The sequence below is a fragment of the Musa acuminata genome, chromosome BXJ1-2 (assembly GCF_036884655.1).
Source record: "Musa acuminata AAA Group cultivar baxijiao chromosome BXJ1-2, Cavendish_Baxijiao_AAA, whole genome shotgun sequence".
Taxonomy (NCBI): Eukaryota; Viridiplantae; Streptophyta; class Magnoliopsida; order Zingiberales; family Musaceae; genus Musa; species Musa acuminata.
In genome coordinates this window covers 30,036,696-30,061,921 of record NC_088328.1, presented here as the reverse complement: position 1 = coordinate 30,061,921, position 25,226 = coordinate 30,036,696, and the positions used below count along the sequence as shown (strand labels likewise).

Here is a 25,226-nt window from a genome sequence, read left to right as displayed (position 1 = left end):
GCTCCTTCCAGGACACAAGTGGACCTATCTGAAATGGAGTAGTTAAACCTACGATGTGATAACAAATGTTTGATTTTATTTCTCTTTTACAGAGATCTATAGAAAATGAAACTGGCCAATTTGTATATTTTCAAGCTAATTTGAAAACATGTCAAAATTAAAAATTCCAGTATTTTATAGTATAATCCCCATGAAATTTATGGTTACCCAAGTCCTGAATAAATAACATGACATGTAATATTAAATTGAGCATGTTTTATGGTTAGTATGAGGTTCATATTGATTGTGATTCATTTTAAAATCTTGGTTCAATGCTGACATTGGTTGACGTGAGGACCAGTAAGTAGTACCAATATGGATTGCAATATTGACACTTCGAATGAGTCACTACTGACTGGATTAGTGAGAAGGACACTTGGTAGGAGTCACTACTGATTGGACTAGCGAGAAAGAGAAAGGAATGGAGGAGGAGGAGACCCAAGGCGGAGTAGGAGATAATGAAGATGAATAAGAGGTTATGATGTCTATCAAATGAGGAAGTAAAAGCAGAGGAAGATGAGGATGAAGAGGAGATGGTGACATGTACTGGAGGAGGCATCAACTGTGGCCTGAGGAGGACAAGTGGAGGATGAGGATGAGACAGCGACGTGTGCTGAAGGAGGTGTCAGCAGTGGCATGAGGACGCAACTTTAGTAATTGAAGGAGGTGGATTTTTATGTGGTCGCGGCAACCGGGAGTCAAATAGCTGTTGAAGAGGAGGAAAGAAAGGGGAGGCAGACATGCAACGAATTTTTTCAACAGTCTCAACAGCTGTCAACAACTTCCAACAAGCGGTGTTGATTTTTTTATTGTAGCGTCCAGTTGATTTTATAAGGTGAACTGGATCATTACACATAGAATATAACAAGGTCTGCAATACCGTACCGTACTGGTGTTTCGAGGCTGGCTCGGTATGTATGGTATGGTGTATCGAGCGGTATGCCAACGCGTACCGAGCGGTACGCCAGGGCATACCTAGCGGTACACCTAATTTAGGGTGTAAAACCTTTCGAAAATACCTGAAAATAAAAAAATGTTAGAATTGGATTTTTAAGTTAGAAATAAATATAGTAATAGTATAAGTTTAGCAAAATAAATGTAAATTAGGTAAGAATAGTATCACATATCTTTTTCGGGCTTTGAGGAAGTTTCGTTCAAGGTTTGTATTTCAGTTCGTTATGAATTGTCCTTTTGTAAATATTGAAATATCTATAGAAAATCATTTGAATTGTTAGACTATTTTGTTATCATATAAACTCTTAAAGTCAAATGAATTAAATAATCACATATGTAGATATACCTGATTGTTGATTCTACCACCAAAACGAACGACGAGCCTCCACGGGTGGTGGATCGGTGTCCTCGATCCTATATATCTGCATATCAATATGATATGTTTGTTGGACCCTATCATAAAATTGATCCCATGACATAGTGTATTGATACACTGTATGTCATTTATGCATCAATGTGGTGCTGATCGTAGGCTGATCGTCATGAATCATATTTGTCTGAGGTAGCTCTTGAGGCATATATTGGTGAATGTCAGAACTTCTACTTTCACTACTGATCTACTGAGGCATATATTGCTCAGAGAAGGATGACCAATTATCACCATACTGTTGTTGCCCGTATGATTCTCCATATATTATGATGGTCGTGAATACGATGAGCTTTTTTCTGTGTCTATACGATGGCTACTGATCTTTTATTTTCTTCCTCTTAATCTTCCCAAATTAGTCTCGATTGAATTAACAAATCGTTGTTTTGTAGAGTTTAGGAGAGAAAAAAGAGTTTGAGATAGTTTAAGAGAGCATGAGAATCTAATGGAGTGAAATAGGGAAGAAGAAGGGTTTAAATACTATGAGAAAGGGCTCCAACGGTCAATTTGATCGTTACCGCTCGATATTGCCTCGTATCATCTGATACGGGGTGCTTTTAACCGTTCCGCCCAGTTGCGGGCGGTTTGCGTACCGGTATGCTGTCGGACTGGTACGTACCACCCGTACCGGGCGGTATCATTCGGTATTGCCTACCTTGGAATATAACTCTTCTAAGTGTCCTTTTGACGTCTTTGTACTTCCTAATGTCGCCATGAACCTTGATGTCCTATCTCAGAAATCTAAATCCAGTTCTGTGTTGAAGTTCACATGCTGACTTGTTCTTTAGCAGGCTTCCCCTGTAACTTAAGATTGGTTAATCATGTGCAAATGCCATTCATATGGAACCTTGCCCTTATTTTTCCTTTAAAGCTCTCCTTTAGTTCCTACCACTACCAAGTTTTGCAGTTATAGCCAGATTTATCAACTGAAAATTTCTTCAGCACTTTAGTCACTTCCCATCCATGCTAACTGGCTTCATTGACACCATTGATATGTTTGATTGACCTTAAAAACTGTCAAATCCATCTCTGGGAATGCCTTTGATGTATTCATTTTCTTGTAATATTTTTATCTTATGAATTACATCAAATTTTATTGTGATAGAGTAAATACAAAAAAGTGGTTGGCTATTTTATCTATTGTTGTTTCTTCTTTTTTGATTTCTAATTTTGTAGCTGCTAAACATTTTTTTTGTACATTGAACATTGTGAGATTCCTTTTATAAGTAATGACACTAGTCTGTCAAAATTTTATTGACCCATGGTTCGTCTTACCGGTCTTTACCAGTGTACCGATCGACCATTGGTATGGTATGTATTGACATTCCGACAAATGGTATGGTTGGGTTGTATTGACAAACTAGTATGTACCATCGGATTGGTCCCCTATCGGATTGGTACATATTGCTTATACCTGGCGGTATGTTACGGAACTATGAACCTTGTATCGGCCTTCTAGCTTTGCTGTGTACAAATTGCTAAATAAGGAAATATTTCTTTAGGCATTGCACATTGTTAAGTAAAACTGGTTTTAACAGCTCTTTTTCTTTGGTCATCAAACCATACCTGCTTCTTGGTTACAAATGGGAAGTTGCACTATTATTTCATAACCATTGCTAATTTAATATTTCAGAAAGCTCAATACGCAATTCTTCTGAGTGGAACTCCTGCTTTATCCAGACCTATCGAGTTGTTCAAGCAGGTGCAGCTTTACCCAACTAATGGATTTTGCGTCTTGCTTTTATGCCCTAGTTTATGATGCATTAACAATGTTTTAGTCTGATTTCTGTTTTTTTTCCAGCTCGAGGCCTTGTATCCTGGTGTTTACAGAAATGTTCACGAGTATGGGAATCGTTACTGCAGGGGTGTAAGATTAGCTTAACTTTCTTTTTCAAATCATATGTCATCAAATGCAGTTGTCTATTTGATCAGGAGGGCTAACTTCTAAAATTTATCTTTATAGGGTTACTTTGGATTTTATCAAGGTGCAAGCAACCATGAAGAGCTACATTGTCTAATGAAAGCAACTGTCATGATTCGCAGATTAAAAAACGATGTCCTCTCACAGCTGCCAGTGAAGCGTAGGCAACAAGTAAAATTCTCCATGCCGAATACACCGATTTTATCATGCCAAGCTATTATCGATTAAGTTTTACACAAATCAGCCTGAATCCTTCTTTGTTTTGTTAGCGCTGTTGGTAGTTACAGTGTTGCCAAGGATCAAGTTCCTTTCTGAGATTCCATAAAGAAAAATTCTACACTGTTATAACGATTGTTGGAGTCGCATCATAAATTGGTGGACCATAGGTTGGATCTGATTATGAATCAAATAGTGTTTCAAAAGATCTTTCTAAGTTTTTTAAACCTTAAACATTTGAAAAATGATGAAGACAATTTGAAAATATGAATTCCAACCTAAAGTTAGTTTTTATAACCTTATGCTTGTGTGTTTTTGAAGAATAAACATGAGTCATTAAATGAGCCAGTATAATGCCCTTCTTTTGGCATAGTTTTGGAAACTATTTTCAATGTAGAATTTAAATTTGTTTGTTAAGGTTATAAATTTTAGTCTTCGCTACACCTATGATAAATGAGTTGTTATATGACTTATATACCCACTCAGACCCATACCGGTATGGGCTAGGATTGGTACGGGTCTTTGTCCAAGATTGATTTCCTTACGGAGCTGTTACCAATGAATGATGTGAGTTGACCCTGGGTGAATCCAAATCCTTGATTTAATGAAATTGTTTATGGATATGGTGTGTCTATAAGACCCATGCATAAAACTGATTCCCTGCATTTGACACTGGTATATAGTGTGAGGGGCCTTTTTATAACCTCCGATAGAAGACGTAATGGTTAGTTGGACAACCGTACCCCCAACTAATCTTACTGACTGGTATAGACCTACACTGACTGGTATAACATTCCAAGCAGTACCTGTCATCCCGGTCATGTACCGGTCGATTTTGGTTGCTTCGCTTTTGGTCTTCCATTGGTTAAATATTGCCCGTACTGAGTGGTATAGCAAACCTTGCTTATAGTGTACAACATTATCAACATCTTTTATTGTCTAATGAACTTATTGTCATAATAATTTTTTCTGAAACATAAGAATTATTTAGAGAATGACAAAACACAAGAATGAATTCTAATATAAGATCCTCAAGTAAGATCTTGCCATTTAAGCTGTAATTTCACCCTTAATATATACCTATTTGTTATAATCCTATTATAGAATTGGTATCCTATTATAAAACCAAGATTATTGATTCGTAAGATCTTTGGTAATAGCAAAATAATCACTGCAGAACTTAATTTGCAAAAAATGTTACTTCATTCTTTGCTTTGTTCGTGCTCTTATGGTTTTCTTTTCAAATTATGGTGCACTAGATTGCATTTGGCTGTTAAAAGATTGCACAACCTGTTAAACTGCTGCATCATCAGGACAGATTTTAAACAGGCTCACTAAATCGTTGAAATGTTTTCTTTTCATACACTGCCATGTCATATGCCATCTGGGCCTTAATTATATGTCTTAATGTGAAACATGCAAACTTTTTCCAAAGAGGATAGGGCTTGGTGTGAAAATAACTGACATTTTGTATTTGTGGATAACAGACTTCATGAAAGTCAAAAAATTGGCCTCAAAAGGCATATTTATGTTTAACCTTTTTTTTGACTAAATTCCTTCTTGAATTAAGAGAAGCATGGAAGTGTTCCTCAATTGTGGTTCTGAGCTGCTACATAATCTATTACATGAAAAAGGCTTATGAAAACAAAGGGATTGTATCATCGTTTTACTTGAGCAATATGTTATTTTTGTTTGCTGAAAGAAAGAAAAAAAAAAGTCAAATGTTGAAAGGGTAATTATAATATTGTATACAACTGATATATGGCTTCCTCATCTTTTTGTCCAAAAATAAAAAAGATCATTAAAAATCCATAATACTCTGCAGATCATGCTAGGATGTTTTGGGCAACGATGTTGCTTGGAATCATATTATACTAATGGTTTATGTGGAAGTTCTCTTAATTGATTTTCCTTTAATTTTATTTTTGGTTTTAGTTCATCCCTATTTGTCCACAAATGACATCATTTCTTATTTTATCTTTTCTAATAACCCTATACATTTGTCTCAAGATATTTTTAATATGAAATATTCTGTTGGAATTTTTATATTTTGGCTATTCTTTAATCTTTTAATATATAGTTTTATTCTTGCTAATCATAACTTTTGTAAATTTCCTTCTTCATTCGGTTCATAGGAATTTGGTCTCATAATTGGTTGCCACTATTTTCAGGTCTTCCTAGATTTGAATGAGAAAGATATGAAACAAATTAGAATTCTGTTTCGTGAGGTAATCCTGATACCTACCCGCTGATCTTTCATGTTCTGATACCTGAAATAGTCATTTCTAGTCCTATATTAGTATTTGAACTTTAGCATGCGTTTATTGATCACGCTGATTTTCTTTAGTTAGGACATTATGCCTTCTTGTTGTTGTATAACATTTCTGTATGTAGATTCAATTGCAACTTATAAGTGAGTCTGACCCATTGTAGTCGTATATGATGTGATTTAGATGGAAGTCCACAAATTAAATTATGATGTGATTTGATGAGTGAGAAAACTGTATTGTCTATGACAGTTATGTAAGTCATTTGTCGTACTGATGAAATTAAGATTTAATTTGCCCCTACTTATTGTTTTAGTGAAAATTATCATAATAAGTAATGAATGTGACAGATTTATCAACTTCACATTGTAGATCTTATACAAAATTACAAGATTTTTCTTTTGTAATCACTTGGTACTACTGGTCCTTGTTTTTTACTTGACATTGTGTCTAATATGGAATTACATTACTTGCTCATTCTTTCTCTTCAACTCTTTCGGTTTGTGCATTTCATGTATGTTTATGTGTATGTTCTTTTTCTTCACTTGCGTATATTATATTTTAAATTTGTGTATCTGCATTTTAAATCCTTTATATGCCATTTTATTCATTCATTAAAAAGTGAAGTTGGAGTTTCAAATGAACATGTTAGGAACGTGGATAAATTGCTCATTGGGGTATCTGAAAATAAGCTGAAAATTGGATATGAGTTTGTAACAAGTTTCATGTGGGTCGCAACAAACATAGCTCTTAGGTCAAAATGAATAGCTTTATGAGTTATTATTTTAATTTAAATGGTTTCCATTTTCTTTGACAAACTAATAATAGAATTTGGGCATGACATGTCTACATGTGCTTAGCTATAGTGTTTTGTTTTCGTGTACCTCAAAAATCACTAAAATTCTTTATTTTGATTTTCGTTACCTTATTGCCTGAAAATGTTTAAATTGCCTATTTGAGGAAGTAAGTGTTTGTGTATTATTTATATTTATAGTTGTTCTCAAAGAAGTTTTTACTTCCTTTTTTCTTTGTGACATTAAAAAGAGATGCGGAAGATACCTTAATTGTATCACAGAATTTCTTGTGTAGGTATTTAAACTTGTTTTAGCTTACAAGCTCTTTTTTTTGTGGTAAAACATATCTTAAAATTAAAAACTGAATGATGCCTTGTTTATGGCCACATATGGCATGTGGTTTACTATATTATTATTATATATATGTGACCAAAGTTGTTCCATTTTTGTCTTTCAGTTGGAGGTAGTGAAGATGAACATTCAGGCTTGTGATTCCCCTGAGAAGATGGAGTATTTAAAATTTATGCAAAAAAATCTTATTAACAAGGTATCTGAACTCTTTGTTCCATGTTAGTGTACTTGTGGGTTCAAATATACTGCATTTTCCAAAAATGGTATGGGATTGTGCTTGCATGATGGAAGTGATTAATATGGAAAAATAATGAGCTACACAATAGTCAAATGCTTCATTTTTAAAAATAATTAATGTCTGAAATGTATAGAGATCTAGAAGCAGCAACATTTAGATAGTTTGAGGTTGAATATTATTTTTTATTGATTATTTGTTGATTAATCTCTGTTGTTGACATGACACCACCTTAATGTAATGGTAATTTCAAATAGTAGTTCATCTCTTTTGATGAGAATATTTATTATAAAGCAAGTTTTCTATACATTTCAGGTGTACTATCAATTTACTCCTTAAGAGAATTGACCTTGAAACTCATTTTCAAGGTTTACTAAAACAACTACCTTATTTGTAGTAGGGTGCTTTCTTCGTGCCTTATTCTAGTTTGTGAGGATGAATGTTACATAAAAAACCTCAGGTTCAGCATGGTAAATGCATTAGAAATGGACAAATTTGAGCTTTGAATATTCTCTTTTACTAATAGTAAAGTTTAAAATGTTGTATGTGGAGCGTTCATTCCTCTTATGTTATATGTCAACATAAGCATTTAATCTTTGGTGTTGTTTACTGTGCATTTCAAATTGTGTTCCCTACCGATTGACAGTCAAATTTATGATAATTAAGGTTCCGATTCTTCGCTTGCTTCAGATCTTTTCCACTTAAAATTCTATATCTTTTGCAATGTGGCTTGCTCTTGCCGTCGATATCTCTGGCATTCTACACTTTTAACTCTTTTGCTTTTCAAAGTTTGATCATATGTTGGGTTATTTCTGTTTATATTAGTTATCCCAGATACATGTGCTTAATTGTGTATCTAACAAGAAATTCTTTTGTTCCTGCACAATAACATTAGAAGATCCATGGTTATTCTGCTTGAAATTCTCAGAATAGGGATGTTCCACAGTTATGAGAGAAATACTGCAGTATCTTAACCAGTAAGGAGTCTGTTTATGTCATAAGGATTATATTTGATCCATGTGCTGAAACAGAAAAGATGGTGTCCTGGTAGACCTTGGTTAGCTTTAAGTTTTGGCCAATAGTACATGTGTAGTGCATCACTTGTTCTGTATTTCTCTTTTTACATCATCTTTCTGTGTAGAGAAAAAAGATTTGATCATGATTCTGTGAAACTAACAATCTTGGTTTTCTTTTTATCTTCTATTACTGTCCATTTTGATTCTTAATTGGCTTCCTCTTATTTAAACTGCAGATATATAATGATTCAGCAGAAGCTAAAATTCCTGCAGTTCTGGATTACCTGAGTACTGTTATTGAGGTAACCAGAACTAATTGCTTGGTCATGTGGTTTTTCTAGATATAACTATTGCCAGACATCATGTTGATGGCCTGTGAACCAATTAGTTGCATAATTCAATTATGTCAGCTGTCGTACATCTCTTTCAATTATCTGGTTTGGTTAATCTGTATCATGTTCCTTTTACCCTTTTGTGAATGGCTATGTTTTAGTTCTTCACTTTATAAAACTTTTAGCACATATGGTGCTTCATGTATGTTCTCATCCTCACTTTTCAGGCAGACTTCAAATTCTTGATATTTGCTCACCATCAGCCCTTGATTGATGCGATACATCAGTTTCTTCTTGTAAGTTACTTAGCATTGCCATCTTTCTAAGGTAGATTTTATGTTCATATAAATAGTAGTAAATAGGTCACCATCATAATCGCCCACGAATGATCAATTTATTGCAGAAAAAGAATGTTGGCTGTATAAGAATAGATGGCGGTACCCCATCATCGATGAGACAAGCTTTAGTAAATGAATTTCAGGAGAAGATTGAAATAAAGGCTGCAGTTGTAGGCTCCTTTCTGCTTTCAATTGGATTTGTTACATCTCTCGGCTCAGACTGTAATATTTTTATGCTCTATGTGAAAACAAACCCCATGTTCCATGCTTTCTGAAGTTTATTGTTGGTGATGCCCATATGTAGCTTTCAATCAAAGCCGGAGGTGTTGGATTGAACCTGACCGCAGCAAGTACAATCTTTTTTGCTGAGTTGACCTGGACTCCTGGTGATATAATTCAGGCAGAAGATCGTGCTCACCGGATTGGCCAGGTAATGATTCGTGGTATTGATACAATTTATAGTGCACCTATATGTATTATACTCTTTCCTGGCTTGGATGCAAATGCTTCTTTTTTATAGTAATATCATCTGTACTTATTAAAACTTACCCAGTCATTGCCAAGCTTGGTGTCACTAAATTACTGATCAGAACAGTGGGTCAAAAAGTCCAGTGTGTCAAAAAGTCGAATTACTGGCTTATTGAATAATATAAGTTTAAAATATGTATAATAAAATATAAAATAATAATCTTGCAATTCTTTTGTTTTTTCTACTCTCTTTTATTTTTCTTCTCTTTTTGCTAAATTAAAAATTTTGTTCTCTGTTTCTTGCTCTTTTTTTACCCTCTATTTGTTTCTTCTTTTTCGTTCCTTAATCAGTCTTCATTGCCATTTTCCTCCTAAATTCTTTCCTCTTCTTTGTCTTCCTCTCCTCGTCTCTCTTTGCTCCTTGTCTTCTTTACCTCTGCTGTGCCCTCTCCTCTTCCTGTTATTCCTTGTGACTTTTTTCTTGTGACCCTTTCCTTCTGGATCTTCTTTGTGATGGAGTTGGCAAGAGCTAGGGACAGCTGATCAAAGCATACAAAAGAGATATGCAAATCAAATTAGAAGGGACTGGGAATTTGAAATCAATGTCTGTTTTAAAGCGACAAATGAGAAATTTACTCCTAGATTTATTTGTCCTTTTACAATTTTGTAAATGGTGGGATCGATGGCTTACCAATTAGCATTGTCCCCTGTACTCTCTGCTACACATTATTGTGTTTCTTATCTTCATGTTCTTAAGTATATGAAGGATCCATATCACTTTCTTGGAGCAGCCGATCTAGATCTTGGAAAGGAATGAGCTCGTCCTGATTAACAAGTTTATGTATGTCCGTTGACAGCATCATTTAGGTCGGGATGTAGACTTGAACGAGCATTATCTATATCTATTCCACTAACGTAAAATCAAATTTGATATCATATTTATTAAATAGGGGGAGGATTGTAACTATCAAGTAAATTAAATTCGGAATAAATCAAATTGAAAATTGAAATTTTTAGATTTATATTGCAATTAGGATATTTGTTTCCTATTTGAGTGGATTTAAATAAGAGGATTTTTTAAAAAAGAATTTGAATCCTAATCTAGATCTGAAATAGATAAATTTAATTATTTAAGTTATAGTTTCGAGATTCTCCCTAATGTAAAATTTACAATATCCTCTTATTTAAATTCACTGAAATAAGAAATAAATATCCTAATTGCAATAGAAATATAACCTATTCTATTTTTAATTTGATATAATCTGAATTTAATGTATCCAGTGGTTAAAGAACTAGTTCAACAAAAGCCAAAGGTGGGTTGATTATTTAGCATTTGCTTTCTTGAGCACTAGTATCTGGATATATAGAGCCTTGAGATGAACTTTCTCTATGTTAAGGTGGAAATTGATGGTCGCCCAATCACTGTAAACTATAACTTCATATTAACAAATAAATGTCATTGTCAATGTCTGCAAAGTCTACTATGCTGAATTATCTGAATCAAACAAACAATTTAAGGAAGAATCCGTCTTTACTATGTTTGTGGCCACATTGAGATTCTATCGGTTTACTGTGTGGTGCTAGTTTTTCATCTAATTAAGTATTCATGACTTGAGTACCCTTTACCAATTCACCATGAATTTAGCTCATGTGTACTTATTATAGTACTATCTCATGTCAGTTAACACTTATGTAGAGCATGCTAACATTGTCTCTTCATCAAAATTTAAATATCATAATGTAGTTCTGTTTTGCTCTCACAAGGTACTAGGCTTGACTTGCACTTAGCACTATTTGGGGCATAATTTGCTGCACTAATCGACTTTAACCAAGACAAACTATATTTCATGTTTTCCTTTGCTTTGCTAGGTTTCATCGGTCAATATATATTACCTTCTCTCAAATGACACTGTTGATGACATAATCTGGTATGTCTGTGCCTTTAGTGTAATTATTATCTCAATTCTTGGGTTACCCATGGTTTATGCTGATACCAGTCCTGTTCAGGGATGTTGTTCGAAGCAAATTGGAAACTTTGAGCCAGGTTCTGCTTAATCCTACCTCTTCATTTGTTGTGTTTCTGGAAATTTCACATACTCCATATAGATAATGATTTATATTTCTTATGATTGGATAAAGTTTCTGTTCATCCTGATTTGGTAATGAGCTGCCTAATTTATAAATTGAAGAGTATTTTCAAGTCTTCTGCATCAGGTGTCAATACACATTGGGTGAGATTATATTACAAAAAACGATCAGTTGCACACTTCACTACATTGGATTCTAGTAAACATCTTTACTGCCTTGTTGCCACTTTTATGAATCAAAAGTCATGATTCTCATATTTTTCCTCCTGTAGTGGAAATCGTGTATGTAAGAGATAACTCTGATTCCTTTCAGCTTAGCACTGAAATTTGTGGTTTGTATTCAATAGAAATCTAATTGTTTCATTAGACACATAATAACTTTACACCCTCCCTTTTGTCTACCATTCTGACTGTTTTATCTGAGAGAATTTCTTTTAATTTGCTGTGTCACGAAGGCATAGTTGCCTTTCATTTAACACAATTCTTCTTTTAATTACTGATGGTGCTTTTTTTTTTTTCGCTATCAGATGCTCGATGGTGAAGAAAATACATTAGAAGTGTCTTCCAGTCAAACAAGCAAAAGTCCTCAAAAGCAAGCAACTTTAGACACTCCTTTATGAAACGCTGTGATGGCGCTGGCGATGGATGCTCAGCACATTGCAATAACTCGAGTTACGTACCAATTAGTTAACATTGTACGGTAGCAACAACAGGGAACTGTTACTCTGAGTTACGTACCAATTAGTTATTGTTTGACCTTCGTTGCATGAGTGCGATATTTTATTGTTTTCAAAAAGTATTTCGACAGAAATTACAATGTCTCTGTTTTACTTTAGAACATTTCAAGGGTGACAAGTCTTTTCGTTGATAAAGCCTTGGAATCAGATTCAATATGTATATTTCGTAATCTTCCCGAGCCTTATTGTACAATGATTTTCCTGTTCAACGTTAGCCTGCATTTGGACAAGTGAAATTTCTAGCCTAATTAGTAAACAATAGTAGTTTAATGGTTGTAATTTTATTTTTATTACTGTCTTTTAAATAGATATTATTGCATAATTTTTTAATAACTAAAAATAAAAAATATTCTAAAAATTATATAAAATAATATAAAATTGTAGATATATTTTAGCTTTGGTGAAGTGTGGTGTATAACTTAGATAAAGACCAACTATCATTCACCTTTTTGAGTCTTGCAATCTATTTCCACTTATGTGGTCTCGTCATGCTGCTTGCATTGATCATGGTTATTTATCTTGATGATGTCGAATCAACTTTGTCGTCATCAGTACACATGTTTTTTCAAACTCTTTTATGATCTAAAGTTAATATATAAAAAAACCAAATGTCTGATAAAGATGCAAACTTAAGACTTGTTGATCAGATCACATTCTCTATGAGCTATAAAATATTATGGTAGTGGCTTTGAAATAAACGTGTTTGTGGAGACATAAATATCATGGCCATCCAACTGAATCAGCTGGACGTCCGGTTCGCGGGTTTTTCCGGTCCGACTAAACGGTCCGGTTCGAGTTTAATAACTACGACCCCTTTTCTCCTCGTCAGGAGGCGGTAGGGCTTTTCTTCTCAGCACGTCGTCCCTTCCGTCCCTGTCCGCCGTCGCCGCTCCCACAACCCAACCATCCGACCCTCGTTGAGGTCTCCTCCTCCTCCTTTTCGTGTTGCCGGCACCGCCAACTCCGACGGACGTCATCGTCTTATTTCCTACGCTCTTCTTTTGTGCTGTGGTCTTCTTGGGAGAGGCAGAGAGCAAGGAGACGGAGGATGGCGCTGAGGCGGGCGCTGGGATGGTCGGATGGGGAACTGATGCGGTCGGACGCGAAGCCGTGCACCCGCCTGATGCGCCACACCGCCGGCATCTTCAGCGTCGGTGGGGCCCTTGCTTTCTGGGTCCTCTGTCGCCTCCACTATGGTACCATCTCTTTATATCCTCTTGTTCATCAACCTAGTGCATTTCCTAACCTAACTTGTCCGTTAAGTCAGCGGTGGGGGTAGTGCCGGTGGTTTTGAAAGGGAGAAGAGGGGAAGGGGGGAAGAGGGAGGGGTACGTGTGCCATTCGGTGGCTGTTGGGAAGGGAGGAAGAGGTTTCACAGGGCATGTCGATTGCTGGTAAAGGGAGAAAGGTGGCCACTGATCATTGACAGGGAGGAGAGTCGGCGGCGAGGGGCTGGGAAGCTAGGGTTTGTGCAGGGCAAGTAGGGGGTGGGTTTGGAGGAAGTTAAGTTATCTTGGTTGAATCGAATCAATAAATTTGGGTTCAACTCAATCTCAATCAGATTGATTTGGACTGGGCACCCCTAAGCAGCGCCCAATTGAATTCGCTTGCCCGAACAATTTAGAGGTGTTTGTGCCTTGCCTTGCCTTTACCGGGACCCAGGTGTGAGTTCGCTTGCCCAACAATTGAGAGGCGCTCAGTCCTTGCATTGCTTCGCCTCACCTGAGCATGAATTCGCATGTTTGAACAATTTAGAGGCACTCAGGCTTTATCTCGCCTGGACATGAATTTGCATGTTCAAACAATTTAGACGCTTTTGGCCCTTGCCTCGCCTAGGCATGAATTTGTATGTTTGAACAATTTAGAGGCACTCGGGCGTTGTTATGCCTCACCTTTACTGGGTGTGAATTTGCCTAGTTAAACAAGTTAGAGGTGCTCGGGCCTCGTCTCACTTCACCTCACCTAGATGTGAATTTGCTTGCTCGAACAATTTAGAGGTGCTTGGACCTTGCCTCGCCTTGCTCGAGTGTGAATTCGCCGTTGCCCAGGTGTTAATTCACCCTTCCTTATAAAAAAAATTGTATGGTCCAGAAATATAATAAATAGAAGAATACAATCATATAAATGAATGTAAAATAATCTTTGGAAATAAGTAAATAAAATTTCATGTTGGTTTCGAGAGAAGGGGAGAGGAAATGAGGGTTAGGGTTTCCATTATATGATTGACAATCTTAAGACTTTAGAGGACGTTATAATATATCATATGAAATTCAAAGAATTTCATTAGTATCCCACAAATGCTGAAATGTTAATGCTAACCTAAGATAGCATCAACATTTAAGCCTTTGTAATGCAGTATTCCGGCCAAATGCAATTTGAAAAAAAATTGTCAACAATTCATATTTAAAATTTAAAATGTGCATTGGACCATCAATCCACATATCAAATGTGTTCTCAAACACACCTTTAGATACGCTTGGACCTTGCCTCTGTCATCTCACTCGGTTGCCTATGCAAGCCTTCGAGGCTTCCCTGACTTATTTGCTCATATCACGTTAAAAATGCACCAAAACTTGTTTATAACATACTGTTATTAGATCCTTGTGTCTAAACTCTTACATTTACTAAAGCATGTTTCTTTTATTCCAATAGAAGGACAAGAGCTGAAGAAGGTTCTATATTTCATTTTTTTCTTCCTGAGATAGTACATATTATTATAAACCATTTTTTTCCTGTCAGAATTGGTTCTCACTTTCATCATCAAAATGTTTTGTCTAAATCGTTTTCAACATGAGAAATAATTACAGTAGTGCTGATGCAGGTCCGAGGATAACAAACCCACGGAGTCTACGCTGGGCTTCATGCGGAGCAATATCAGTAAGCTCCACTTCCGCTTTACTTGTCCGCCTTTTTAGTCCGGAATGTGAGCCTCAAAATATAGCTGCTTTTGACAAGCCCAAATGAGTATCTGCCATCTCTTTGATATCTGTACTGTTTATGTGCTTGAGGAAACTTGTTATGGTTTTTTTTTAGGCCATTGTGGATGAGGTCAACAGTTACTCTTTAAACATGTCTTCTTGTCACAAGGCCATGCTATATTAACTTATTTACTTTCTGATTGAATTCAGTCAATTCTGATTACAAGCTTTTATTTTAAATATTTAAATAAATGCTTTATAATTTGCTGAACTCCTCTAGAATTTTTCATGTTATCGTGTGAGCTTTGTCTGCAGATTTGATGCTCAAACTGCTAACAGGAAAATATTTTTGGGATGCAACCTGAGGCTCACATCAAGGGACTGACTCGAAATATAATTAAAGAACTAAGAAAAAGACTATGTGCATGTCGCATACTACCGTTCTTTAATAAGCAGTTGACTAATTTAATATTTTAAATTTATATTAAAATTTTTATAGTTAAGAAAGTAAAATATTTAATATTATTTATTCTAACGTCGTTGGTTTTACCGACGGAAGATATAATATGTGTAGGAATGATACGAAAATGATGGATAAAAAAATAAATTTAATATTCTAGTTATATATTTTTTGTTATATCATAATTAAAATTTCTTAGTTGATTGTTATGGTGGTAGCGAACAATGGCGTTATCGAGGGTCACAGGTGATTGTTGTGACGGTGGTCGATTAGAATGATACGATAATCAACTTTGTCGATATTAATTTGAATATCGACGATCGAGGAGGGCCGAGGGTTGTGACAGTGATGATAATTTAATGATAGTGTTGGTGGATCTTAAGGATGTCCTTGAAGATAGGTGGGGTGACATCTTGGAGGTGGAGTTTTAGTGATTTTTATGACTTCTTGCAGGGGGAGGAGGAAGAGGCGGAAGAGTGGCGACGATATGTGAGGCAAAGGGAGAGGAAGAAGATAATAATGACGATGGTCACTCTGCTTCGTATTGCATATGCGTTGATATCGCTATGCATTTGCGTCAATGTGGGAGGTGAGGTAATGGGAGAGTAGGAAGAGGATGAGGCGATGGCGGTGCTATTGTAGATGCAAAGCAATGTTGATGTAGATGCAGGATGATGTAGCACGACCATCATCCTTGTTCTCTTCCTCTTCTTCTTTTGTCTCATCTTCGATCGTCACACTCTCTCGCTTCTTCCTTCTCCCCCCACAAGAAGACGTAGAAGTCACTCAAGCTTGACCTCTAGGATTCTATTTTGCCCATCCCCAAGGATATTCTTGAGATCCACACCATCAACTTGTCATCACTACCATGGTCGATGCCTTTGCTTGGATCATCAATATTCAGATCGACATCGACATGGTTGACCATCACATCGTTTTCGTCGACCACTATCACTTGCCGCCCTCGATGGTGTTATCGTCTGCCTCCATCATAACAGTCGATGAAGATGTTTTAATTTAGACATAATAAAAAAATAATTAAAATATTAAAAAAATTTTGTTAATTATTTTCGTACTATTTCTATGTCAGTATATTTCATCGATAAAATCAACAAGAATAAATAAAATTAAATATTTTATTTTTATATTTATAAAAAAATTAATATATAATTTTTTTAAATTAAAAAAATTAATTACTGATAATATGTAAGTACCGTGGTTCAGTACGTATATCTCTGTGTATCTCCTATTCTCTTCATCAGCTATTATTAAATATCTCAACATCTTGCCTGATCTCACTACCATCGGTACCAACACGGACATTGCGAGCGAAGTGCTCGACAAAATGCCCGTCGGCCACTCAAACCGAAAGCTTTTGATCATCGGGAGCCGTGTTGTCCTACTCTTTCAATTAATTTTATTTTACTAACTTAGTAACAACCATATGACATCATAATTAATTTTCCTCTTTGTGGTATTATTATATTAGGTAAAATTATGTATATCCCTTGAAAAAGTTGTTGATTTTGATATTTATCTTTTTTTACTTTAATCTTAGCATCTATAGATATACCTTGAAGTACTTAGTTATGTGTATCATTATAGTTAATTCTTTTAGTTATTATAAGTGAATTATATGTTGAAACTCTAATTCGTATTAATACTCACGAAACTATTACGATGTAAAAAATATTAGGGTTATTCCAGGTATTATAGACATATTTTTAATTCAAATAGTTTAATTTTTTATCATTGTTAGAGATGACCATCAACCTGAGTCTTTTGTATGACTATTAATGATAGTGGTATGCATATACAGAGTTCTTAGTACTTGAAGGACTAATGTTGTTTTTAAAGTTGTTAAGATTATATATAGAGTGATTTTATGAAAAAAAAAAAAAACCTTTTTTTCGTTTTTTAAGATATTATCCTTAACTTTTATAATCCCGAAAATATCCTTCACTTCCCCTCTCTTCCCTTCCCCTCCCCGCGGTCGCCTCCGTTTCGTCGCGCCCGCCGCCTCCGCCCCTTCCTCTGCCTCCACCACGAGGCCTCTGACGCGCCGCCTCCATCGCGAGGCCTCCGCCTCATGGAGTAGAATTAGGGCGAAGGCGGCGGGCGCGAAGGGTGGGGAAAGGCGAAGGTGACGGGTACGACGGGCAGGGAAGGGGCGAAGGCGGCGAGGTGGAGGCGTCCTCTCCGCCCCACGGAGCAGAGAAAGGGCGGAGTCGCCGGGGGAGCGAAGGCGGCGAATAATTTCGGGATGGAAAAAACGAAAACAAGGGCACTATCGGAAAAGAAAAGAAAAGAAAGGGGAGCTTTTTCGTAAAAATCGCCCTTATGTCAGAAGTCCCGTGACCGCTCCTCTGCCCCTTAGCCGCTCAAACCCTAAGCGTGGCCCTTTTTTTCGTTGATCAGATCTCCTCCTCGGCGCCTTTCCCATGGGTACCCACCACCGCGACGACTGCGCCGAAAACGGTGGCGACGACAACGGCCATCTGGCGAAGCGGCCGCGGCCGGCATCTTGCCCCATCTCCGCTGCCGAGATCGCGGAGGAGTTCGCCCACCACGACCCCTCCGTCGCCCGCATCAACAACGGCAGCTTCGGCAGCTGTCCGGCATCGGTCCTGGCTGCCCAGCTCCGGTGGCAGCGGCTCTTCCTCCGCCAGCCCGACGAGTTCTACTTCCACCGCCTCCAGCCTGCACTTCTCCGCTCCCGCATCCTCGTCAAGGAGCTCATCAACGCCGCTGACCTCGACGAGGTATCCCTCGTCGACAACGCCACCACCGCCGCCGCCATCGTCCTCCAGCACGCCTCCTGGGCCTTCTCCGAGGGCGGCTTCCGCAAGGGCGACGCCGTCGTCATGCTCCACTACGCCTACGGCGCCGTCAAGAAGTCCATCCACGCCTACGTCGCCCGCGCCGGTGGCCACATCATCGAGGTGCCCCTCCCCTTCCCCGTCTCCTCCAACGAGGAGATCGTCCTGGAGTTCCGAAAGGCCCTGGAGCTCGGGAAGGCCAACGGCCGAAGAGTCCGCCTCGCCGTGATCGACCACGTCACGTCCATGCCCAGCGTCGTGATCCCCGTCAAGGAGCTCACGAGGATCTGCCGCGAGGAGGGCGTCGATCAGGTGTTCGTCGACGCTGCCCACGCCATTGGTAGTGTCGAGGTCGACGTGCAGGACATCGGGGCCGATTTCTACACGAGCAATCTCCACAAGTGGTTCTTTTGCCCCCCGTCCGTGGCGTTCCTATACACCAAGAAGTGTTCCGCCTCCTCCCGTTTGCACCACCCCGTGGTCTCCCATGAGTACGGCAATGGCCTCCCTTTGGAGAGCGCATGGATCGGCACCAGGGACTACAGTGCTCAGCTTGTGGTGCCCTCAATGATGGATTTCATCGGTAGGTTTGAGGGTGGAATCGAAGGGATCAGGAAGAGGAACCACGAGAAGGTGGTGGAGATGGGAAAGATGCTGGCAGATGCATGGGGGACGTTTCTTGGATCTCCCCCGGAGATGTGCTGCAGCATGATCATGGTTGGTTTGCCGGGATGTTTGGGGATTTTGAGCGAGAAGGATGCATTGAAACTAAGGAGCTTGTTAAGAAAAGAATTCAAGGTCGAAGTTCCGATTCACTATCAGCTGCCCAAGGATGGTGAGGTCGTCGAAAAGGACGGGAGCAGTACTGTCACTGGGTACGTAAGGATTTCTCATCAGGTGTACAATATGGAAGGTGACTACCATAAACTTAGAGATGCAGTCCACAAGCTGGTAAATGATGGATTTAACTGCACAATGTTTCCATCCTAATGAGAAGGTGCGGTGACTTCTTCTATCGCGTTAACTTCAAGTTAATTGATAATAAATTATGTGGCATGCATTGCACTTTAAAGATTTGGTCTATGATTGCCTAAAACCATGAGATATCTTCTAGCTTTGGTTGAATTATCTAATGTCAAAGGAAAATGCTTTGCATGTGAAACTTGATAGTTGTGACATAAGCCGGAATGCAATGACTAAATTGCCAAAACTGCCATGACTCTGCATGTGAAACTCAACAATATTGACTAAAGGTTGTAGTGTCTAGGGTAAATGACTTCTTGGTTCGTTACGAATGTGTAAACTGAAAGACAGTTTATAGCATTGTTAATTTCATTTGGTCAACTGAGAACGTAAAGATGGGAACACCAAAAGCATATCACAGGTAAAAGCATGGTTGAATTGATTGCTTAAAGTTCTATGTTGTCGTCATTAATTGATGGAGATTGAGACACTTTTTGGGACTAAATTAGGTGCAGGAAGAAGAGAGACTAATCCAAATCCCGATAGATTGGCATTGAACTCAGGTTCAGATGACGTAACTTATGTATCAAAAATAATAATCAAACCTTTTTTTTGGACTATTTTTTTAGTTTATTTTTTCTTTTGGAAGTTTCTGTGCAATCCATGAATATTTCCTAAGAAGTAAAAGAAAAAGTAGATGGGGAATAATGTGTGTGATTGGGGATCTTGTCGAAGGATGAATTTCAATGCTAATCAATAATGAAAAATGGAATATTATATATGCTAAATAAACTTGAAAGTAGATCTTCAAAAAGAAAAAATGGGTCATTGATATCCTTTACTTGAGATTTTCGTAAATATATAATACTCTTTGTAGTTTGTCTTATGCTTGGGAAATTTATTTAAAGGGAAGAGATTTTGTAACCAAGGCCAAAGTTGAATGAATGAAAATTCATCTTTTTTTACAGTATGTATAAACAATGTCAGGTCATTTTTCTTCCCTTGGTGTAAGTTTGAAGGATAAAAAAGGTGGAGGATTGCGTTAGGTCACTAACAACCAACGTAAAACTATATTATATTTCATGAACATGGATCTGAATTGATTTCAGTATAAAGCTAGGTTATCACTTGGAAGTGATGTGAGGCACCTTCACGAGATAGGTGTCCTAAATTGCAGACTATAGGCTAGGAGGTTGTCGGAAGTAGCCCATCACATCGGCACCCAGAAGTGTTACCAAGTAGGCAAGAGTTCTATCATTGTTATGAACCAATGGGAGTAAAGAAGTTAGTTCAAGAACAGAGGGTTAAGTGAGTAGGAAAAAATCTAGAGAGATTGATAGTACTAGATTTAAAATTTGGTGTACTAAAAAAGATAAATATAGAAATCATATATGAATTGTTGTTGATAAGGATCTTAAGAACAATTTTACAGATGTAAAAAGATTTGGGGATAGAATTATAGTTCTAAGATTTGTGAAAGGATAATATGTTTTGAATATCATTACTGCTTATGCCCCACATGTCAGATTGGATGATTAAGGATAATGCTCTTGATTTACCTAAATACAATATTTTGAATATTGGTCCGGTCAATGCGTACCAATTGGTATTTGTTGGTTCAATCAAGTTTTGGTATCAAAACTTATAAATTGATATCCATAGATATCGATTTATTTGTATTATTTTATTCATAAAAAAAAGCACTACTATGTTATAGTATTATGTTCCATTATGCCTAACAAAAGTTTAATGAATCAACACAGGTTGATGGTATTAGACATTTACTGTAAAAAATGAAAGAAGAAAAAAATAATAGAAAAAATTATTAGGATTGGATGGTGAAGTTTTAAAGATGATAATGGAAACACTTTTAATAATAAGATAAAAAGGGAGATGACTTGGAACGATAAGGATAATATTAAATATTATTTGGACTATGATGACTAATAAAATTATGAGCTTAACAAAAGGGATTCTTGATAAAACTAGAGGTAGAGGTGTAACTTTAAGAGAGAGTTGGTGGTGGTGTGAGGAAATTTAAAAATGATTTTTACTAAAAGATTATGTTTTAAAGATTGATAAAATTATAAAAATGAGAAAAAATTAAGAGATATAAAGAATCTAAAAAAGAGGCTAGAAAAGAGGTTAGTATGGCAACATATAAAGCTTATGATATTTTTATAATAAATTAGTATTAAAGATGGTGAAAAAGATAAATATCGAATTACTAAAGCTAGGGAAAGAAAGTGTAAGGATTTAGGTAATATTAGATGCATTAAAGATGAAGGTCAAATAATACTTATTAATGATAACAAGATTAAGGAAAGATGAAAAATTAGTTTTATAAATTATTTAATGAATATTCCACACATGACTTAGATTTAACGATAAATAATAGTGGTGGGTTTAATAATCATCGATTTATTGTAAAATTAGTGGTAAAAGACGCATTAAAGAAGATGAAAATAGCTAAGATTGTGAGGCTTGATGGTTTCCCTATTGAGGTCTGGAAAAGTTTAGTGACAAGGGAGCTGCTTGGTTAACTAGCTTATTTAACAAAATCATAAGAATCAGAAGGATGTGTAATGAATGGAAAAAGTGTTTTGTAGTATCAATTTATAAAAGTAAGGGTGACATACAAAATTGTTCAAATTATAGAGGAATTAAAATCATTAGCTATACTATGAAACTTTGGGAAAGAGATATTGAAAGTATGATAAGACTTGAAACAAATATCTCTTAAAATCAATTTGGTTTTATGTCTGAAAGATTAACCATAGATGCTATTCATTTATTAAGACAATTAATGAAAAAGTATAAGGAGAAAAAGAAAGATTTGTATATGGTTTTTTTACCTTAGATAAGGCCTATGATAGGGTTTATAAAGATTTATTATGGTGGGTTTTAGAAAAAAAAAAGGTGTATCTACTTATTATATTGATGTTATTAAAAATATCTATAATAATGTAGCTACTAGTGTTAGAACTATATGGAGTGTGTCTAGTGAATTTTCTATTAACATAGGATTACGGGCTAATCACATATTACCCTCTATAGCTAGCTACCTTTAGCATCCTATTCCCTATACTTTAAAAAGTTATATTGACATCCCTATAGTCACAAAAGTGAAATATCTAGGTCTATTTATCCTAACACCGTTGATTTTACCAACAAAAACATGAAAATAATGGGCAAAAAGATAATTTTAGCGCTCCAATTGGTGGTGGCGGATAATGATGTTACTAAGGGCTGCAAGTGACTGTTGTGGATGAGGAGAGCGGTGACGAGAGGTGAGGGTTGCTTTGCATCTACGTCGATGCCGGCGTAAATGCAGAGCGGCATTGCTCAGCAATTGCGTCGACATCAACGCAGATGCAAAGTGGCCCTCACTTCTCATCGTTGCTCTCCTTATCTACAACAGTCACCTGCGGCCCTCAACAACATCGTCGTTCGCGACCATCGACTCTATCCGTCACCACAAATTGAAACATCAAAATTACTCGTTTGTCCTTTTTTATGTTTTTGTTGGTAAAATCGACGGCGTTAGGATAAATAGACTTAGATGTTTCACTTTCGTAACTATAGGGATGCCAATGTAAGTTTTTAAAATGTAGGGACTGAAATGCTAAAGGTAATTAACTACATGGGGTAATTAGTCCTAGGATTACACCAAAGATCCGCATTAAGTCTGTACTTTTTCACATTGATAATGGATGAACTCATTAGTCACTTACATGATAGACCTACCTGGTGTATGTTATTTACTGATGATATTGTCTTAGCTGATGGGAGTCTAAGTGAAATTAATTATAATATTGAGTTATGAAGTCAAGCTTTAGAAACTTAATGTTTTAGATTAAGTAGGACCAAAATTGAATATATATAAAATATAATTTTAATGATTATAGAAATAGACAAGCGAATATACTTAAATTAGATGGATAATAAATCTCCTTAAGTAAAAGCTTTTGGTATCTTTGATCAATTATTTAACAAGATGGAGAGATCGATAAAGATATTATTCATAGAGTAAAAACAGGATGGTTAAAATGGTGAAGGATGTTAGGAATCTTGTATGATTTTCGGATACCTTTAAGATAAAAAAAAATTATAAGATAGTTGTGTAGACCGATAATGTTTTATGGATTTGAGCATTGGACAGTTAAGAAAAAACATATACAAAAAGTTTGTGTTGTTGAGATGAGAATATTGAGATAGATGTGTAGTGATAGTAAGAAAGATAAAAAAAGATATTTTTATTCGTAACCAATTAGGTATCGCTCTGATAGAGTATAAGATGAGAGAAAATTATTCAAAATGGTATGTGCATGTGCTGAGGAAACCTTCGGATGTTACAATCAGAAGAGGTAAAATAATTAATGTTAGTGGTACAAGAAGAAGGAGAGAAAAACCTAAAAAGACTTTAATAGAAATTATAAATAAATATTTAAATATTTTGAGCTTAACTATGCATATTACTTTTTACATATCTCAATGGCGTCAAAAGATCCAAGTAGTCGGCTCCAAATAGTTGGGACTTACGGTTTTGTTGTTGTTGTTGTAACGTAAGCTTGAAGGATTTGGAATAAAATTGGAACTTGTGATCAAAGCTACGAGTCTCTTTCGTTCTTTCTTTGGTTGATTCTTTCTTTGGTTGGTTGCAGATTTTTTTTACAATTATTGAAAACCATCCTTATGCATACCATAAGCTAATTTTTCATTTTTATTCACTCATTGAGATGTTAAAGATAATGAATCATTTTTCCACCTTTAAGTTTCTTCCTTGATCTACCACTTGCTATAGCTGACATTCATTATTAATCTGAAATAGACCGAGTCCTCTATTCGGTGGTGAACCATAGAGGTAGTATGTTATATGTTGCACCTTTCCATGATTAGCTCCTAAATGACTTGATACCTTTGGTAACTTCCATACAAACTAATTGTTCATGTCTCACTGAAAAGATAGAGAAACGATGAAACTCTCCTGTGTAAGTGTGAGTGTAGGGTTTTGCAAACTTATTAGTGACTAATTGGTTAAGAAGTTGTATCCCGTGGGCTTCTGCAAGCAACCAAGTAATGGCTTTTGTGATAATTTCTCACTTGTCCATGGGAAAGACTGTATATTAGTGATTGTTGTTTTGTCGCCAATTCTTATCTGTTTCTTCCCAAATCTCCCGGAGCGATTGTCAACAGTGGATTGTTGACAGTTAATATTACTCCCACCTTATTTATAACTTGTTACTTGAGAAACTTGTAGGGTCAATTTTTCAATTTTATGATAGACACCTATTTTATTTTATTTTATTTTATTTTTGTTGCTAGGGAGTCTATTAGGTAACTTTGGTTGCTTGCAAATAAACTGTCTACAGGTCATTTTGGAACAAATAGCTTATTTGCAGATTTGCAAGTTAGTCACTTGCAACATGTGTACATGTAACTTGACCCATGCATGTTGCAGCAGGATTACAGTTTGTAGTGCACTACCATGCTGGGTTGCAGCAAAGTAGAATTTGGATTCAGGTATCCTTTCGATCCTCCTTGTAAGTTTGGTTGCATAATTGTCACGTTCTATGTGTTAGTTGAAACTGCAAGTAGCGACTACACATGCAGACATCTAAATTCAACGTGCAGACACATGCATATACTTTTGCCTGCATTTGTCGCAGGCAACCAACACCAACCACCAATACAAAATGCAGGCGTAGTCAAATAAGTCAACGACAAGGTGCCCTAGAGAAGGATTTAATGTGTCTATTACGAGGGCGGTATGGTATCTATAGAGAAGCTTCTTTCAGAGAAAGTTAAAAGAGTTGATATGGTCCATTTGGTTCTTATAATTAATATCAATCAAATTAAACACTACTACTCCATCACAATGGCA

General features: G+C 36.5%; 3 protein-coding genes across 10 annotated transcripts in view; all 3 read left to right on the top strand.

Moving 5' to 3' along the window:
- LOC103974965 (uncharacterized) overlaps nt 1-12,352 on the top strand; it is a 33,666-nt gene extending 21,314 nt beyond the window's left edge. For 2 of the 4 annotated variants that reach the window (XM_065101967.1, XM_065101960.1), the window contains exons 15-26: nt 3,054-3,122; nt 3,222-3,287; nt 3,384-3,512; nt 5,729-5,785; nt 7,076-7,165; nt 8,457-8,522; nt 8,780-8,848; nt 8,956-9,060; nt 9,195-9,320; nt 11,228-11,286; nt 11,366-11,402; nt 11,973-12,352. In XM_065101967.1, coding sequence (XP_064958039.1) covers nt 3,054-3,122; nt 3,222-3,287; nt 3,384-3,512; nt 5,729-5,785; nt 7,076-7,165; nt 8,457-8,522; nt 8,780-8,848; nt 8,956-9,060; nt 9,195-9,320; nt 11,228-11,286; nt 11,366-11,402; nt 11,973-12,065 — 966 coding nt within the window. In that variant the 3' untranslated portion in view covers nt 12,066-12,352. Of the gene's footprint in view, nt 1-3,053; nt 3,123-3,221; nt 3,288-3,383; nt 3,513-5,728; nt 5,786-7,075; nt 7,166-8,456; nt 8,523-8,779; nt 8,849-8,955; nt 9,113-9,194; nt 9,321-11,227; nt 11,287-11,365; nt 11,403-11,972 lie in introns of those variants that run through there. The other 2 variants (XR_010485642.1, XM_065101972.1) reach the window with 2 other exon arrangements.
- Nucleotides 12,353-12,976: 624 nt separating this feature from the next.
- On the top strand, nt 12,977-15,371 carry LOC135608866 (uncharacterized). 2 transcript variants are annotated; one of them, XM_065101918.1, is made up of 3 exons: nt 12,977-13,104; nt 13,213-13,378; nt 15,004-15,371. In XM_065101918.1, exons 2-3 carry the CDS (start codon nt 13,231-13,233, stop codon nt 15,144-15,146), a joined length of 291 nt encoding a protein of 96 aa, XP_064957990.1. In that variant the 5' UTR covers nt 12,977-13,104; nt 13,213-13,230; the 3' UTR covers nt 15,147-15,371. The 2 variants fall into 2 exon arrangements, with proteins under 2 accessions (XP_064957990.1, XP_064957996.1); XM_065101924.1 differs by having other exon boundaries at nt 13,009-13,378.
- Nucleotides 15,372-17,531: 2,160 nt separating this feature from the next.
- On the top strand, nt 17,532-25,204 carry LOC135608844 (putative L-cysteine desulfhydrase 1). Of its 4 annotated transcripts, none has more exons than XR_010485632.1 (3): nt 17,532-19,376; nt 24,807-24,865; nt 25,012-25,204. XR_010485632.1 is itself a non-coding variant. In XM_065101894.1 (2 exons), the coding sequence occupies exon 1, from the start codon at nt 18,002-18,004 to the stop codon at nt 19,367-19,369; it is 1,368 nt and encodes a 455-aa protein (XP_064957966.1). In that variant the 5' UTR covers nt 17,532-18,001; the 3' UTR covers nt 19,370-19,376; nt 24,807-24,964. The 4 variants fall into 4 exon arrangements, 2 of the variants coding, with proteins under 2 accessions (XP_064957966.1, XP_064957971.1); XR_010485633.1 differs by having other exon boundaries at nt 24,804-24,865; XM_065101894.1 differs by lacking the exon at nt 25,012-25,204 and having other exon boundaries at nt 24,807-24,964.
- Nucleotides 25,205-25,226: the final 22 nt, after the last annotated feature.